This window comes from Leptonychotes weddellii, chromosome 9 (assembly GCF_054177405.1).
Source record: "Leptonychotes weddellii isolate Sample4059 chromosome 9, ASM5417740v2, whole genome shotgun sequence".
Lineage (NCBI taxonomy): Eukaryota > Metazoa > Chordata > Mammalia > Carnivora > Phocidae > Leptonychotes > Leptonychotes weddellii.
In genome coordinates, this window is record NC_138377.1 from 30,784,614 (window position 1) to 30,804,465 (window position 19,852).

The following is a 19,852-nucleotide window of genomic DNA, read 5'->3' on the forward strand; positions in this document are numbered from 1 at the left end:
GCCTGGGTGGCTCAGTTGGTTAAGCAACTGCCTTCGGCTCAGGTCATGATCCTGGAGTCCCTGGATCGAGTCCCGCATCGGGCTCTCTGCTCGGCAGGGAGCCTGCTTCTCCCTCTGACCCTCCCCCCTCTCATGTGCTCTCTCTCTCTCTCATTCTCTCTGTCTCAAATAAATAAATAAAATCTTTAAAAAAAAAAAAAAAAAACAAATCACAAATATGCAATGATAAATGTACAATGTTACTGTCTACCTTTGTCACAGTGAAAAATTAGAAATTTTGAGGACTAATAAATACCACACACCCTATGATGCAATATGATAGACCCATTAAAAGGAAAAATGTATATCTATATGAACTTACTGTTACATACCAAGGAGTATAACGTAGTGGTTAAGAGCTTACACTCTAGGAAGAGACTACATGGGTTCAATTTGGAGCTCGGCCTTTAAACTTTGCCTCTTATCACAGTAATTTGGGCAAATTACTTAATCTCTTTCTGCTACAATATCCTCAACTATAATACAGTGACACTATTATGAGGATTAAATGAATTAATAGGCTCTATAACAGGTTCAGAAAAGCATTTCATATTTGGTAAGCTCTCAAAAAAGTTAACTATTATTTTCACTAATATGAAAAGATGTCCAAGACATGCTAGAAAGGAAGGGAGGAGAAAATACTATGTATAAGCAAAGGTCACAAATTCAAAGGACTACAGAGCTAGGCGGAGAATATAAATAGGTTAAATGGGAATTGTGAGAAACTGAAGAATACATGCCCTATTTCCAGGGGACAACCACTCTAACCAACTATTGTCATGTGAGAAAGAGGTTGCAGTGTTGCTGAATCTTAAAAAGCTAAAAATATGGGTTTACATGAAATTGACCTTTTTTAAATGTTAGAAACATACTTTTTTAAAAAAGATTTATTATTTATCTTAGAAAGAGAGCGAGCGAGCATGCAAGTGGGGGAGGGGCAGAGGGAAAGAATCTTCAAGCAGACTCCCTGCTGAGCATGGAGCCTGAAGTGGGGCTGGATTTCATAACCCATGAGATTATGACCAGAGCCAAAACCAAGAGTCAGATGGTCAAACAACTGAGCAACCCAGGGGCCCCAGAAAAATACTTTTTGTAAAAACACAGCAGGGGCCTAATGAAACGTGTACTGGTCAGTTATGGCCATTGGTCTGCCAATTTGCAAACTCTGATGTAATAAATATATACTTGTACATAGAATAAACAAAAATAAAAACCTTAAAAATGATTAACACTAGAGAGAGACTGGGAAAGTAGAGTGATAGGGCTTAATTTCACACTTTACCTTTCTGTACTGTTACATACCTTACAACACAAATATACTCCATAAGTTTTTAAAACTCATTAAAAACATGATAAGAATTTAGAAGCTGTCCCACTTGCAACTAAATTCAAGTGCAACTACTACTGTGGGGATATTAATTTTATCAAAGCATAATTTTTGAAATTTGCATTAGAATCAAAATTCACTATTGACTCCTCTAAGTGGAGGCAGAATAGGAGATCACATTTTTTAAAATGTTTCATCCTTTTTTTTAAGATTTTATTTATTTGTCAGAGAGAGAGCACAAGGAGGGGGAGCGGCAGAGAGAGAGAGAAGCAGGCTCCCTGCTGAATAAGGAGCCCAATGTGCGACTCAATACCAGGACCCTGAAATCATGACCTGAGCGGAAGGCACTTAACCAACTGAGCCACTCAGGCGTCCCTCATCCTTTTTTTCTGAAAAAATATGTACCCTATTCAATTTCTTGTGTCCAAGATATCCAAAAGTTCTTAACCTGAATTAGACTTTAAAGATCATTAATTCCAAGTATACTTCTTAATGTTTGTAAAAAAAAGAACTTAACAGTACATTTCTATTTAGCGCTCAGATTGTACTTATCTCTTCCTTTCACAAGTTTCTGCATTTTTATTAGCATTTTCAGCATAAGGCAGACACAATTAACCATGATCCTGAAATCTCAAAGTACAAAGAAACAAGTAAATTTCTTTTGGTCTTATAGTAATAACCATTCATCCTCTGATGCCTTCAACCCAAAAGTGAAAACAATTATTCTTTAGACCTGCAAGTCTAAGTGGATGTCCTATCATATATAATTCTTAGCAAGATTGTTTATATGCTTCCCAAGGGTATAGTAGATTAGAAACTAGAAGATGAAGGGCAATTTATAAAGGTTGTAAGAATTAAATAACATGTGTCAAGTGCTTAGCACAAATAGAACATATTTATGCCATGTATATAGGCCTGATAAATGTTAGCTATATTTACTTAAACCTGATTGAACAAAAAATAATTAAAATTATGTTCAGTATATTCTATCTTAGAAAGCAGGAAATATGTAATGGTTTAAAAATTTGAGTCAAAAATGGCTTGACGTGAAAATAATTTTGGCGTTTATACTTAAGTTATCTACATCAAAAATAAAATACAGAAGCACTTTTGCAACATAAATGAAGCATGAATTTGTCAATATCCAACTTGACTAAACAGTGTTTTCCTATTAATGCTAAAATAAGCTCCAAGAGGACAAGGACAGTATCTTATTCACTACTGAATCCCTCACTTTAGCACAGAGCTGGCACATAGTAGGTGTTGAACACTGAATAGATTATTTCCTTTGTTCTTCACATTACCCCTATTAGATAAGCATAATTACCCTCATTCAAAGCTAAGGAAACAAGTAAAATGTAATTAAGTGTCTTGGAAGTGGTAGAGGGGCACCTGGGTGGCTCAGTCAGTTAAGCGACCAACTCTTGATCTCAGCACAGGTCTCCATCTCAGTCGTGAGTTCAAGCCCCACATTGGACTCTACGCTGGGTGTGGAGCCTACTTTAAAAAGAAAAAGGAAGGAAGGGATGGAGGGAGGGAGGGAGGGAGGGAGGGGAGGAGAGAGGAAAGGAGGGAGGAAGGGAGGGGAAGGGAGGGGAGGGGTAGAAGAGGTAGAACTTTTGACTCCTATTTATGCTATTTTGCTATTTTGACTATCAGAACTGACCTTCAAAATAACATTTTCAGAATTTATTCAACCTATAATTTTTTTCATTTGTTAAGATGACATTTTTAAAAATTACTATAAAATTACTCTAAAATAATCCTCATACAGACTTGCCCATCAACTAAGAAGCAATATATCAAATTTGATAGTATACAAATGTTTCAAACATACATTATTAATATCATCCTCTTACCAGTAACATATAGGAAAATACTAAACCCCTGAACTGTCTTCTTAGTAATAACAGTGAAGTTCTGATTTACCTAAATGTTTCTGGGTAGCTGCTTCCTAAGCCACTATATAAATGTCACACCACCCAATTTTTTATTAAACATCTTCTATGCAATTACTTCATTAAGAGGTGCTATGACAAAATGGCACAGAAGAAGTAAAGCACACAATCATCTGTTTCAAAAACTTTAAAATCTACTATGACTAAGATGTTTATACATGAAGCTGTTAGCAAACTACATCAAAGCAACATATGATGAGGAAAGGAAAAAAGGATTATTGAATATATTCTCCAAGTTAGACATATATGGTAGGCATTTTCACATACATTATCTCAGTTCTTAAAACTTTGTGAAGTATTGCCATCTTCATTTTGGAAAAGGAAACTGAAATTCAGAGAGATTAAATGACTTCCCAAAATAAAGAGCAAATCTGGGTCTGAAATCCAAGTCTGTTTGACTCCAAAGTACTTTTTTCTTGTTGTTGTTGTTTTTTTAACTACATCTTGCAGCCTCCCACATATACATGATTATAAGGTATAGACAACATTAATAAATACTGCAGGAAAACAAAGAAAGACATCATTGTAGAAAATAATTCCTAGGATTTTGTTGAGGAAGGGAGGCTTGAGCTGAGTCTGAAATTAAGTGTAGGACTGAAATTACTGATAAGAAAAAGAAGATTAGTAAGGCCACAAAAATTTCTAAATAAAAAAAAATCTAAGTATTGTTCCTTTGGTTTATACTGACAGGACTTAATCTCTGAAATTTTTATCTTTTCTTCCATTTCTTATTCTCTTGCATTTCTTTCTGCGTAATCTACCTCCTTCCATAATGATTCTTATTATAGAGACAAAAAGTAGGAACTAAGTCTAATATCCCATATCTTTGCAGCCGTTAAAGATGCTAAAGGATAGAAACATATTGCCATGAGAACTTAAAGTGATCTTAGAGAATGACTCCTCTGGTGAGTGGTAAGAAAAGCTAAGAGAGAGAGTTAAGTAATATTACAAAACTTTACTGGCCAAACTAGCATTAGAAAGCAAGTCTTCTAAGTGTTCTTCCTATGACCCAGTTCTCCTTAAATTTTTGGTGCCAAAGTACCAATAACAGAGAAGACTGATGGGTCTGGAATTACATAATGGGTTCACTCGAAATTTCTTTGAAGTTTCTAATTTTATCTTAACAGTTCGTGTGAATTCTACATCCTGTTCCTAATTTACTCATACTTATCTTAATATTAAAATGGTTTAAATTACATAGTCTCAAAACTGACACTTCAAGAATTATTATGTTGGTTCTCATAGCTTAGATTCTAAGGCTTAGAATCCTTAAAGAGTATCCCTTGACACAATGTCATGCACCCAATATGAGAAGCAGGACACAAATTGTGTAATGCTCCTTTTACCACATCTCATTTCCTTGCTCCTTTATTTTTCAAATTAGGAAATTTTTTAAAAGCATAGTAAATTTCATTCCATTCTTTCAAAATGCATACTTACTGGCAAAACTGTAAAAATTGCTGGGGTTGTTTATTTTAATTACAAAATTTTCAAGAAATTTTACTTAATTAAAATTAATTAGTTAAATACAAATTCACTTATGAATCCATTGAACAACCTGGATAGACTTCTACATGAAGATACTTCATTAGACTTTTGCTTTTGGGTTGGTTACTCAAAAATTAAGATTCCATGCTGTCCATACTAACTACAGTCCCAAATACTTTTGAGAAGGTTAAATAATCTTTTCTTCTTCCTTGGTATTTATCATCTTTGCCCAAATGTGAAGGAGAAAATCCCTTGTGGTTTTATTACTTTCTTCTTTAGGATCTCTCTCTTTTTTTTTTTTTTAACAGCTCAAATTCCAATTATATTTCCTTATTGTTCAATCCTATTTACAGGAACAAAGTGCAGGTTTTATCTATTTTACCTACTGTTTCAAAAAGCACCCTATTCCCTTAAATAGGAATCTATCACCAGTAAGAATAAAAATAGACTCTTATTTGGGGCGCCTGGGTGGCTCAGTTGGTTGGGCGACTGCCTTCAGCTCAGGTCATGATCCTGGAGTCCCGGGATCGAGTCCCACATCTGGCTCCCTGCTCAGCAGGGAGTCTGCTTCTCCTTCTGACCCTCCTCCCTCTCATGCTCTCTGTCTCTCATTCTCTCTCGCAAATAAATAAAATCTTAAAAAAAAAAAAAAGAGACTCTTATTCATCATTTCTCCCCAGCAACAAACTGCTGATTCTCCACCATACACCTCATTTAATGTCAAATAGTCATATGTGGTTTTAATATAGTTAAAACTCTTAATATGTAACAACATATGTACTAATAATTTAGAAGTCTTTAGCCAGTGATGATAGTAGTACATGCATTAGAAATTAACAATTTCTTGCTTTAGCTAAACATTTAATTCTCTAATACGTTGGTTCCAACCAAAAATTCATGAAGGAATGACATAGTTTGAGACATAGGATACTTTTTAACAATGATCATACAGATCAATATTGGTATGTTTGCCAGAACACACAATTCCACTTGTAGGATTCAAATTTGGTTTGCAATACTAATTTGCCTACTTAATGATAACACCCATTCTCAAAACAAAGATATATAAATATATCTTTATCAGTAAATAGGCTTTTTAGAAAACAATATGAAAACTTTTAATGTACAAGGATAAGCTTGAGGAATGAAATAAAAATAAATGCTTGAACAATTCTAGACTTATTTGATTATAATTTCCTTGGCTAAGAATTTGTTTTTTAATATTTTGAATGACTATTTATGAATAACTAAAATACTCCCTATATATAACTAATATTTTTGATGCTCTATTTTATAATTAGTCTTTAATGTCTCTTATCTAGTCTTATATTTGTTCTAATATCTTTTACTGATTACAGATCTACAGCTTAGTGCAATAAAAATGTATATTACTAGAGCAAAAAAAATGATTTTAAAATGCTCTTTCCTAAACATGTGTATCTTTTTCTCATCCATACTACTGTTAGTGAAAATTTAGGTAATAGATTATCATCTTTAACTAAGTGCTAAATGCTTTGGTACTGAACATTAGCAATAGCTAGCTAATACAATATTAAATAACCAATGGAATATCACCTAGCTCATTCTATATTATATAAATGCATGTATTCGTTATTTTCCTGATGTTTCTGTGGAGCTCTTACAGTGGTAGAACTAGTGTGCTTCCTTGATAAAGTTTTCTTTAGAAAAAGTAAAAAGTAGGTGAAAAGTGACACATTAAAATATAATGATTCTGCTACGTAATTGTTAAGACTAGCTGAAAGTATAATTACTACTAACGTTATCAAGGGGAGAAAAATCCTACATCTGCCCCACATCTTGTTTCTAGCTTCAAAGAAGCAAATACCTCTTTATTTGCCTCATATTTGCATCAGCACATTACTTGAACCTCTGTTATAAACAGCAAGAGAAGTAGAAAACATTAGAAACACATATATTAAAAACTGTCACCAAAGATCATATAATTTTCATTTTTAGCAAATCAACATAAGACAGTTACTAATAGAAGTATTGTTTTTACAGATGGGCAATTACTGTCAATCTAAAATTTTCCATGATGACCAATTTTTATATACATAAATGTTCCCATTTTCCTGATAAAAATAATCTGTATAACTAAAATAGCGATGTCACACTAATTATTATAATCAAATTTCCAAGTCCAAAATGATTTAAGATCATCAAGCAAAAAAGAAATGTCATTGCTAAATACTGTCCTACCACTGTTTCAAAATTCTAATATTATTTGATGAGAAGTTTAATAGACTGCGTACATTTATTTGCAAAATTCATTGCCGAGATGAAGACTAAAAAAATCTAAAGGATGAAAAGTTTCAAAGTATAAATATTATCTTTCAACAGATAATAAAAAAATGTCACAAAGAAAGTCAATTGAAGACTTGGAGAAATGACAATACAATTTCACCAAAATACAAACACATTGTAAAACGTGTGCATGGGTAGACAACACTTTCAACCACCTTTGTAAGATAGATAAAATACTTAGAACCACTGTTATGAAGTATGCCGAAGATATTTTATAAAACACGCCCTCCGCCTTTAAGAGAACCAAATTATAACTCATAAAATCACAGCATTAAGGGTGGCCTCTTAATTCAATTTTCTTAAGTAGGAAATCATAGTACTTCAGTTCAATAAAGAAAAACTCTACATAGTAAAACTAAAAAACTTGAAGTTCTACAAGACACAAAATACACAATATAGCCTCATTTTTGTAGTTTTTTTTTTTCTTACGCAAAATCACATGCAATATCAAGACCATAAATATTAAGCTGTCTGTAATAAAATCCTCTAATTGCAGACTGAGGGCTGGTGCTCTTTCCTCTGATTCTTCTGTTTCCAGGCTCCATCATAGAAAAGACAATAACTTTTCAAGTAAAAACAGTTATTTCTGACTTCAAATATCCATTTTATCAGCACATCCAGTTGTCCTCCATTACCACTTCTCCCAAATCGGTCATATTCCTTTTTGTTCCTTTCTACGTCCTTATTCTTAACCCTAAACCTTTCCCCCTAAACTAATGTACCTCATTTTCATGAGACAGCTTCTCCAGATTACCTATAATTCCACTGCCAAAGTTATCTTCTCTCCTTGACATTTTGCCTATGCCACCCACCTATTTCACCTAAGCTTTTCAAGGTCTTTGAGTTACATTTTTATTCTGCTCAAGAGCCTCATCCTCACAAACATATTCATTTATAACTTTGCCACTGACTTTCAACTCCCCTTTAAAATGCCAGTTTCTGGGGCACCTGGGTGGCTCAGTCGTTGGGCATCTGCCTTCCGCTCAGGTCCTGATCCCAGGGTCCTGGGATCCAGCCCTACATCGGGCTCCCTGCTCCGTGGGAGGCCTGCTCCTCCCTCTCCCACTCCCCTTGCTTGTGTTCCCTCTCTCGCTGTGTCTCTCTCTGTCAAATAAATAAATAAAATCTTAAATAAAATAAAATGCCAGTTTCTTCTTACCTTTGGTAAATGAACCAAATTCTCCCCTCAGGTAGTCAGTTATATTTGCTCCTAATCCATCCTGGAATGGAATTCCTTTTACATTTAGCCCCCAAATACACAGGTAATTTTATTTAAACAACTGTAGCGCAATAATTACATACATTGTTTCTTTAGTTGTTTGCATATCAATGTTATCCCTATTGGATTGTATGGATAAAGATAAGGGCTGTATCTATCAAAGCATTCTGTAAAGGCATTTACTGTGTTACCTGACCCAGGTAAGATGATTCACTAAATAAAACTATTAGGGAAAGCTTAAATGAACAAAATATACATATATATATATACATATACATATGTGTGTGTATATATATATACATATATATATATATATGAGTCTTTTTTAATCGCTATGGCTTCACTTTAAAACAGCTTTGACCTTTCGTTTCCATGGACAGCTGAAATACTTTGATTTCTATAAAGCTTCACTATTACTACTCTATTAATTTTCAAAACCGGCTGGAATTTAAAGTGCAAGTTGAAGGCTGATATGGGCTATACATTTTTACACCCCGCGATTAGAGTCTTTGAAAATCAGCAATGTCAACTTAAGAATTCTGATACAACTGAATATTCACACAAGGCAACAGTTTCATCACCAAAAGAAGAGAACAGCGTATCAAGGGTGGAGGGGGGGGAATGTTCCCTTCCCTGCAACTGGTTTAGACTAGTTTCTTTATCCCAGGGGCTTTTGATTAGGAAAATTCAATAAATCACCATTAACAACTGGAAAGCATACCAGGGCAAGGCAACCCTTTTACTTAAAAGAGAGGAAGGGGTGCCATGGGTATCTCCTTTTCATAAAACTCAGCAGCCAAATTAAGGTTAGCACTCAGTATCTACCGACAGAGATTTTTTTTCCTACCTAATAAAAGCAAGTCTCATTCAATTTAGTCCCTTCCCGAGCACCGTCTCAACCTGTCAGATTTGACAAGAGAAAAAAAATTAAGAAGTGAGGGGCGGGGGACGGGGGAGACACAAGGATTCCCGTCTACATCTCTTCTTTTTCCGAAATCACATCAGTGTGTCTTGGATTTCCTTCACTCCAAACTAAGCCCTCAGATTTCAAATACAGTTCTTTAACCCCCATCTCGCCAATGAATTACACGTAAACCTTGCCAATTACAGAACCACAGCAGAAACCCCTACAAATTGGCTTGCTATTCATCTCGGAAGTCATGCCCTGCAGCAACTGCCTATCGCCGAACTGAGGGATATTACCCAAATACAACGCAACGGAATCAGGCATGCAGAGCACACACAGCTTCTGCGAGAGAGGGAAACGAGACCCAGGAAAAGTGCGCTCCTCACTCACAAGCCTTGGGACCATCCGGAGAAGGGGGGGTTCCCAGAAGGGAGGAGGACAGAGGAGCCCAAGTCGGGGAATCCTACCTTCTCAAGTAAAAAGCCCAAGCCGCAGGATGCAACCCGTCCCTCTAAGAAAAGGAAGAGGAGAGCAGAAGCCCCTTTGCTCGGACAAGCGGAATGCAGACACTTTCCGAGGTCTGGGTGCCAGCGATCCCCCATCTCTCGGGAGAGACAAGGGGTGTCCCTTGGGTGACTGAGGGGATGCCCCGCTGGCGAGGGGCAGCCTAAGGCAGAGCAGAGTTTCGCCTGATATTCGCCCGTGTCGGGTCCGACCGGTGCCCAGGGCAAGCAAAGCTAGAGCGGCGCGGGGCCGCCGGCGTAGGGGGAGGGGAAGGAGGGGGTGGAAATGGGAATCCCCCTTCTCTGAGATGAGCATTAGCGAAGGAAGCGCGCCGGCCAGTCAGAGCGGCGTGCTTCTGGCTGCGGAGCCGGGATCCCGCCGCCTGCACCGGCAGCAAGGAGCCCCGCAGCGCCCGCCGCACGGCCCCTCAGTCCCCCGGGGCCAGGGACTTAGGCTGCGAAGGTACTGAGGCCTGACATCCCACGGGCCGGCTCCAGCTCCCGGGGGGCCCGCAGGAACACCCCAACCTCCGTCAGCTCTCAGTGGTTGTAAAACGCACCCCCCCGTCCCCCCTCCTCAGCCTTCCCTCCTCCCGAGACCGCAGAGAAGAGTCACCACAGGCGAGAAGCCTGAGATTAGTCGGGGACAGCGGACTCGGCGGTCCCGGACCTCCTTCCCCGGTTACCTGTGAGGACTCCGACACGGATTTGATGGTCGTGGTTAGTGAGGATCATTCCCTCGGTCGCCATGTTTCCCAGCGCAGTCACCGCACTGACAGGAGCCGGGAGAAGCCGGAGCCCGGAGCGCGCGGGCCGGGAGCGCGCTCGCCTCGGAGAGCGCGAGAGCGAGAGCGCCCGGGGAGCTCGCAGCGACCGGAGAAGGAGGGGGAGGCGGCCAGGCTTTCCGCGGCCTGCGCGGGGTAGAGGCCGGGCCGGGAGTGCGCGAGTCCGCTGAGTGGGGGGGCGGAGTCAGGGGGCGCGACCCCGAGTCCAGGTCGGAGGCGGCTAGCTGCGGGTGGGGGCCGCGGGGGGAGAGCGCGCGGAGGCGTCCGAGTGAGGCCGTTGAGACCCAGACCGCTCTGAGAAGCCCGAGACCCAGACCGGCTAGACAGCAGGAGAGTGAAGGGAAAGGAGTGCACACGCTCGGACGGTTGCGGGGGCGGACTCGGGGATAGGGGCGGAGCTACACCGCGAGGCGTGGAACTCGTGGAGAGTGAGGGGAGGTGTGAGAACCCGGTTGCGGAGTACTGGAAGCGGGAAGGAGGCGGCCCAGCCCGAAAAGAACCGGGGAATGCTCTTAGGCGCGCGAGTAGCGCGGGATTGGCTGGAGAACGCGGAGCGGGTGCCCGCGAGACAAGAACGCAGCCTCGACCGAGTCTCAGACAGAAGCAATCCCTTGCCGAGCCAGCGCCTCGTCGTTAGAGCCCTGGGGCAGCTCTCGGGGCCGCTGAGCCGCTCTCCCAAGGGGACGAGGAAAGGACTCCGCACGCGGGGCCTCTCCTCGAGCCCTGGGGCGCGACCAGCCGACCCTCTGAAAGCGCCAGGGCATCTGGAAGTGGCTTAGAAAGCTACATGGTGGCAGAACAGTGGCCGCTAAGACCGGGACCCCGCCGTGGGTGAAGGAGGAGTTATTCTGTCCCGCCTCACCTTCCCGCTTGCTTCCTCAGTCGGCTCGCCCTGCCGGAGGATATCCGCTTCCCCTGTGCTTTAGGATCCCATCTCCAAGTCGCTACCCACATAATGATCCTCACAGTCGAAGCAGAGCATCTTGAATGGGGATACCTGGCTTTTCTCCCTCCCGCTGCCCCCTGGTTTCGTGGCCTTACGCTTCATCACCACGGTCTCTGCTTTTAGATGAAAAGCACCAATCTTAGAGAACGAGTAGAACGTGTTCCTCTCCCCTGAACCACGATCGAAAAATTGGAAGTAGGAACTCAGGCCGTGACAATTGAGTTTCATTTCAGTATTTGTGAGACGTGAGATTACCCATGAAAATAGCTTTTGTTGCCACTTATTTTCATGTATCTTTCAAAAATGTGTTATTAATCACCTGTGGCTATTTCCCACCGGTTCCTTAGTTCCTTTCTTCCTAGTCCTTTCAACTTCTGAATTAAAAAATAATAATACACACAGATTTTTTTCCTTCTGTTCTCGGCCATGGTAAATCTGGGAAGCGTAAGAATGAAAAGCAAAATGTCAAACATGTATAATCATCGTTTGTACACACAATCTCAGTTAATTTGATGATTATGTTTTTTATTGTGCCATTGGAACATGGATCTGCCCTCTAACTTAAAATTCATGTCGTTATGTATTTCATTTTAAATAATGGGAGTACAGGGGCACCTGGGTGGTTCAGTCCTTAAGCGTCTGCCTTCGGCTCAGGTCATGATCCCAGAGTCCTGGGAACGAGCCCCCCATCGGGCTCCCTGCTCCGCGGGGAGTCTGCTTCTCCCTCCCCCACTCCCCCTGCTTGTGTTCCCTCTCTCGCTGTCTCTCTCAATGTCAAATAAATAAATTAATAATAATAATGGGAGTACAAAGGAGATGATGGATGAAATTGAGGTGGGATTTAAAAAAAAATAGTAAAATTTCTTTTGAGTATGTGTATTGCTAGAATTTTTGACAATAGATTAAAAAATTGAAGCCAGATCATAAAGCCATTTCCTTTAATAATCTATCACCATAGAGCCTGGTGACCAACAGATTCTTAACTAGTTTCATATGAGAGGGATATATATATGTGAAAGTATGTCCAAGAAAATGGTTTATCTCAAACTAAAGATGAAGAGCAAATAGTTGGTTACATTACTACCTTTTCAATCTATTACCTACAGCACCCTCAAATTGAAATGTTTTTTAAATGCCTTGAAGTTTTAGAGAGATAAATTCTAAACCTGGCTACTAATAGGTTCTATAACCTTAAACTAAGTTGGGGTTTTTTAAGGTTGCAGACTAAATAAGCACCCTTTAAGTAAAGTGGTTGTCTAAATAAGCACCCTCTCAACTTAGAATATTCTATAATTATTCATGGAAAGAAACTGGTATTTTTGTTTCACAATAAATAACAGAAAACGAGGGACTTTAGACAAACCATAAGAGACTCTTAACTACAGGAAACAAACTGAGGGTTGCTGGAGGGGAGGCCCGTGGGAGGATGGGGTAACTGGGTGATGGAGGGCGAGGAGGGCACTTGATGTAATGAGCACAGGGTGTTATATGCAACTGATGAGTCACTAAATTACCTCTGAAACTAATAATACACTATATGTTAATTAAATTGAGTTTAAATTTTTAAAAAGGTAAAAAATAAAATTTTAAATAAAACAAGGGACTTTCTATGTAAAAGTAATAATGGTGAAATTTAATTGGGAAAGGTGAGAATTAACCCTAAAGTATATGGAGGTTTGTTTGCTAAAACTACTAAAATTGCTGAAAAAAGTAATTACTAGAACTAAGCTGAACAACTATTAATATGTGCTTGTTTTCCAACAATTTTCCTCAAGTGTATTCATCTCTATTGAATTTAGCAAACTGTAACAAAATTTGCCCAAGAAAAACTCAGTGACCTTACTGTCTATTATGACTTTTCTTTTACTGCTGGTTATTGAGTAAATATTGCAGTATGCACATGTTTTTTTCCTTCTGTTTTATAGTATGAATTTTCTTCAAAATTCATCCTGGAATCAAACATTATAATAGAAAAATTTTCAAACCAAGGTAAGAAGAGAGTAGCATTCCTGAATATTGACAGATGTCTCAAGACTATACTGAGGGAAAGGGAAAACAAGAAATGAAAAAGAGTTTGTATGTAAAGAATTAGCAATGCCCAGGGTTTCACTCTCTCTATTCTTAAGGTTTTAATGAAAACTACAGGAGTTTACATTAACTAAAAATTAATGCAAAAGATAGGTAAACATCTGGCTTTCATAATGATTTTCATTATGAAGATGAAAGTTTATCAGTAGAAATGAATTAGTGTAAAGGTTGAAATTTTTCTAATAATAGCATGTTTACACTTAGCCCTCCTGGTACTTTAGTTTTCCTGTGGTTAATTACAATTTCAGTATAAGGTAAAAGCTTACTGGCTTTTCTGGGGTCAGACTCTCCTCATTAACACTGGATGTGAGCAAGAACAAATTTGGCAATAAATTATTCTTCCTCTAAGGCTTATTCCATTCTTGCCTCTTTCCTGATAGGCTAGCAGCCACAATTAAAACTGAGTCGGGGCGCCTGGGTGGCTCAGTTGGTTAAGCGACTGCCTTCGGCTCAGGTCATGGTCCTGGAGTCCTGGGATCGAGTCCCGCATCGAGTCCCGCATCGGGCTCCCTGCTCCGCGGGGAGTCTGCTTCTCCCTCTGACCCTCCTCCCTCTCATGCTCTCTGTCTCTCATTCTCTCTCTCTCAAATAAATAAAAAAAATCTTTTAAAAAAAAAAAACTGAGTCAATTAAAAATGACTTTGAATATATTTAATGCCATTGAATGGTTAAAATAGTAAATTTTGTTATGTGTATTCAGCACAACAACAAAAATGGGTGCAAGGTGAAACTGTGGTTGATTTTAACCTATTATTTTCCCCAAGGGAAGCTTGATTATACTCAAGATGAATTTTAGATTGGCTGAGTTAGGCAATGTATTAGTCCCTAGGGCTGCCATAACTATCACAACTGGGTGCCTTAAAACAACAGAAATTTATTCTCTCAAAGTTCTGGAGCCCAGAAGTCCAAAATTAAGCTGTCAGCAAAGCCATGCTCCCTCTGAAGGATCTAAGAATCCTCTGAAGAGGATTCTTCCCTGCCTCTTTCTAGCTTCTAGTGGTTACTGACAATCCTTAGCATTCCATGGCTTGTAGCTGCATCACTCCAATCTTTGCCTCCATCACCACATGGCCTTCTTGTCTATATGTATTTTCACTTGCACTTCTTATAAGGATATCAGTCACTCGAGTTAGGGCCCACTATAATCCAGTATGATCCAAGTTTAACAAATTATATCTACAAAGACCCTATTTCCAAATAAGTAACATTCTGAGATTCTGAGTGAATATGAAATTTGGGAGCAGTGGGGGAAGACACTATTCAAGCCAGTACAGGCAATGACAAAGGTTCAAAGATTTCTTTAAAAGCTGGGATTTAGAAATTAGATACATGCTTTTTTTTAAATTTTATTATGTTAATCACCATACATTACATCATTAGTTTTTGATGTAGTGTTCCATGATTCATTGTTTGCGTGTAACACCCAGTGCTCCATTCAATACGTGCCCTCTTTAATACCCATCACCAGGCTAACCCATCCCCCCGCCCCCTCACCTCTAGAACCCTCAGTTTGTTTCTTAGAGTCCATAGTCTCTCATGGTTCGTCTCCCCCTCCGATTTCCCCCCCTTCATTTTTCCCTTCCTACTATCTTCTTCTTTTTTTTTTTTAAACATATAATGTATTATTTGTTTCAGAGGTACAGGTAGACACATGCTTAGAGAAAACACAGCTCTATAGTAGAGAATACTGGGGAAGTTTTTAATATTTGAACTAAATGGCCTAATGCTTTTCCCCACAAAAGCAGTTTCCGAAATTAGAATTTTTCAAAGTCTGGCAAGATAAATTTATACATTCCTACTAATGAAATTGACATTTTGCTGTTAGTTTTGATGCCTTTGTTGTCTTTTAATGAAGCTGAGCCACCACAGTTGTCCACAGAATTTGATGGCACTTATTTGAGAATAATTAGGACAATGTTTTCCAATGTCTGCCATGTTTATAAAAATAAATTCTAACTTTTCCTTGGGCTTTTGATATTATATTTTTGCTGCCCAGATTTCTGCTTGAATAATTTTGTGCCCTGGTCCTTTGTATTTTTCTCACCCTTGCTCTCTTCCTCTGAGGTCCCCAGCTGGAAATCCAGATGTATGAGAACATTTTGGTTACAAGTGACTGATCCTAGCTTACACCAAAAGGCTCATGCAGCTATGAATTCCAGACATGTATATAGCTTCAGGGTTGGCTAGATTCAGGATCTGAAACCATGTCATCAAAATCTTTCAGCTATGCTTTCTCCTTTGTTGTCTTACTTCTCATATTGATTCTCCCTACCTGGTGGCAAAGTTGGTATTGTTTTCTCTAAGCAATAATTTAGATCAGTAGTTTTCAAGCTTGTCTGGGGATACCTAGAGACCCCAAGACCCTTTCTTGAGGGTCTTCAAGGTCAGAAATATTTTCATACTAATACTAAGGCATTATTTGTCTTTCCACTCTCATTTCCTCATTAGATATGGTGGAATTTTTCCAGAGGCTAAATTATATATAATGATATCATTACTCTGACAGCTAATAGAATGTGTGTTTATATATTTTTATATTAAAAAAGTTTTAGAGGTGCCTGGGTGGCTGAGTTGGGTAAGCATCTGACTCTTGATTTCAGCTCAGGTCATGATCTAGGGTTGTGAGATCAAGCCCTGTGTCAGGCTTTGCACTGGGCATGGAGCCTGCCTAAGATTCTCTCTCTCCCTTTCCCTCTCCCCCAACCCACCACTCTCTCTCTTTAAAAAAAAAAAAAAAAAAAGTTTGCTAAAGGACTCTTGGGAGTCCTCAATAATTTGTAAGGGTGTAAAGGGTTCCTGAGACCAAAATGTTGAGAACCATAGAACTAGGTCATGTCCCCACTTACTAAGGCAAGTTAACCTGACTCGTTAGGCCTCAGTCATGTACTCATCCAGAGCATGAGGATCATCTGAGCCCTACCAAATGGCTAAGACCAAGGGAGGATGGATCTAGGTATCATATATAAGGGTAGTACCTTGATAGATCAGCAGTTAGTTCTTCAACTCTTCTTACAGACTCCTATCTCCACCATTACTACAGATTTTATTCTTTTCTGAGGGCTCTAATTTACACCTTTAATACCACTGACATTGTCTTCTGTTAATATTCAGAAGATAGAGAAGCACTTCCCAGTGTGTCATGACAATTTACAGAAGATCACCACTTACTTATATGTCTGCTCATCTGATAAAAGAAGGAAGCAAGGAGGGAAAAAGTTTGATTTCTAAAGAAAGCACTGGTTTTCCTCCTTCGTTAATTCAAAGAAAGGGTCGACCATAGGGGAGGAAGACAGTAATTGGTAGAAGAGGGAGGAATTATTAGGTAAGAAAAAGGAGAGTGAGATTTGTTAAATAGAAAAGTAGCATTAAGTGCCTAGAAGTTATTTGATTTTTTAAAGGGGCTCTGTCTACAAGTCCTTCAGGTTTTAGGATTCAGTATACACAAGTCAAGAAAAGATAGTCCCAGAGTGCCTGGGTTGCTCAGTCGGTTAAGTGTCTGCCTTCGGCGCAGGTCATGATCTCGGGGTCCTGGGATCAAGCTCAGCGGGGGTCTGCTTCTCCCTGTCCCTCTGCCCCTCCCCACTGCTTGTATGTACTCCCTCTCTCTCAAATAAATAAAATTAATAAAAAAGATATTCCCAAGTTTGAAAACTGACATGGATTGAGTTTAAGTTTTGAACTTCTAAAAAAATCGAAAACATCATCCTTTTCCTAAGTTATTATTAATTGGTTTCCACGTAATCAAACATAGCTTAAGGTCCAGCTACCCTAGGAAAATATATTTGTCTCTATAAAAGCAATATACAAAAGGAAAAATATTTTTAAAAAGGAAGGAAAATTATTTTGTTAGCCTAAGTAACCTCATTTTGTCCTAGGTTGACCAATGATTGGAGGAAAAAATGGTTTATAAGAATATTTATCAGTGTTTAGCTTAAAGTGAATCTTAAATAAAGGTTTGAGTTGTTAAGAAGCATAAATGAATATGTGAAAGAAGCAGAGATGATGGATTTTTCAGGACCACTCATTTTACCATGTGATTATTACATTTCATATTTATCTGCCTGTATATCTCCTGCTGTGGGATTGATTTGTTGCAGAGCAAGTATCCCTTTCCAACATGGAACCTTGTTCTCTTCACATTTCCTAATATCTGATGATTAAATACAGAACATATGAAGCAATAGGGACTTTGAATTGTGAGCAATGCAGGCTCCTCCCATGGGGCCAGAGGGGCTGTTAGAAATTTGCCTTGGCATGGGACAGATTGCAGAAGCCTCTGCCTATAAAGAAAACACCATCTAAAGTGGCCACAGTTCACATAAGAAATACTGAAGCTGGATTTTCTGCCTGGATCTAAAAGCATAAGGCAATATTCTTGCATATTGTCACTTGTCTCTTTGGTGATTGCAATTCTAGACTAAAGATGAAAGTATCAATCAGGCTGTTGTTGGCCTTATTTCATTTAGGAAAGCAGTATAACAGACACTACTAATCAATTGTGGTCATGGCAAAAAGATAACTTTTGGAGGTGAAATGTTAGCAAATATTCCCTGAATAGCTCGGAAGTCAAGGTAAAATAAATAAGAGTAGCTACAAAAATAGTACTACCCAACATTATGGCTTGTATTGTAATTGTATTGCTAATGGGACAAAGTTTTTCTCAGTTGAGGTTAAAACTGAAAAGTATCTCCCAAGTACAGTCAAGGATCAGAGGTTTTATTCTCAGAGAAACATAATTGGAATATTACGAGTGTACATAAAACTGTAATAATGTTTCAATTCCACCAATACTTTCTTATTGCTAATTCAGCTTCCCTAATAATTTGATTCTGAAATGGGAATGGCCTACATATAGACATATTCCAACCACCTTGGAAGGTATAGCCATCTGTGTAATTTAAATTAATTTGGTTTATCAGTGATTGTCTTGGGAGTTTGAGTAGCTAGAATGAGTCTCTGATCTGTTGGGTAAGTTGACCAAATAAATTTGTACCCACAAAGCTGAGAACCATATCCTGGATTTATCAAAACGCAGATACCCACAACCAGCCAACCCAAATGATAACTTTGCATTGCTATATAAGGGCACGTCAGAGTCCAGTGTGAAGTCTTACAGATAAAGTAAGATAAAAGGCTACAATATTTCCATTTTGTGTTTTGAAGAAACTGAAAGATGTGGAGCATTGGAGGGAAAGATGATAAGCCTGACTGACAGTAAACATACAATTTCAATACTTTGGAAATAGCAAATGATTCTTTTTCTAAGAAGTTACAAATCTCTCCTAGCAGCTAGTTTATTTCATGTCTTACTTAATGAAGAAATAGGGGGGAAAGGTCACATACTAAACCTATTGAATGCCAAACAAACAAAACACACACATATGATTTTAAAACATTTGAATGGTGCTCTCTCAATCCAGTTTTAAAATTGGGAATCTAAGGCCCTGAAATTAAATGACTTATTTAAGTAGTGAGTGTACAGTGAGATTTTATATTCTTGACTTTAGCTCTCATTGCTCTGTCTAATTCAAATGACTTGAAAAGTCTCTCAGGACTGCTGAAGCGTACAAGGACTGAGTAAGTACAGAGGTGGCTTTCTTGAAACAGAACATGGATTACATACTCAGCTAATTCAGTTGGGAGAACATGAAACTAATAATTTCAGGGCTGCCAAACCTGTTATTCTTGTGGCCCAGAAAGGAAAGATATGAATTAGATTGGAATATGAACTGGTAGTAAGAATACCTAGGCTCTGGTAATCAGCCTAAACTGTTAACATCCCCAATTAACTGTGGGACTCTGGACACTCTTTCAACATATCTGAACTCCAGTTTCCCTTCTGTAAAATGAAAGAAATTCATACTTATTTAAAGTTCCTTCTAATACCCAAATTCTGTGATTTCATGTAAACCTTTTCAAGTCCAAAATTACATTTTAAAATACATCTTTACAGATTTAAATTAACCTTGGGGGAAAGAAAATTTTTAATTGGTTGTCTTACTTTGCTCATTACCAGAACATACAAGGAGTTCCTACAGACTCGGAAATGTTTTGTAACAAATCAACTTTCCCTGTATTGACATGATATAGGAAATTAATGACAACTTAGAGCAAAGAAAAGATCTGGAGAACTCAGGAACTACAGGATGATCCAAACTGACACAAGACAAGGTATCAAGAGACCCTGGGACTTTGCTATTAACCTGGCTGAGGCCTTATGCAATATCTGAGCCTCTATCTAACCCCAGGTGCTGTTAGGTAGTCAAA

The 19,852-nt window shown here is 38.8% G+C and overlaps 1 protein-coding gene across 1 annotated transcript in view; it reads right to left on the reverse strand.

Moving 5' to 3' along the window:
• The window catches only part of GPHN (gephyrin), a 515,857-nt gene extending 504,548 nt beyond the window's left edge, over positions 1-11,309 (reverse strand). The window contains exon 1 of the mRNA XM_081829751.1: positions 10,453-11,309. Coding sequence (XP_081685877.1) covers positions 10,453-10,516 — 64 coding nt within the window. The 5' untranslated portion in view covers positions 10,517-11,309. The remainder of the gene's footprint in view (positions 1-10,452) is intronic.
• Between the last annotated feature and the right edge of the window lie 8,543 nt (positions 11,310-19,852).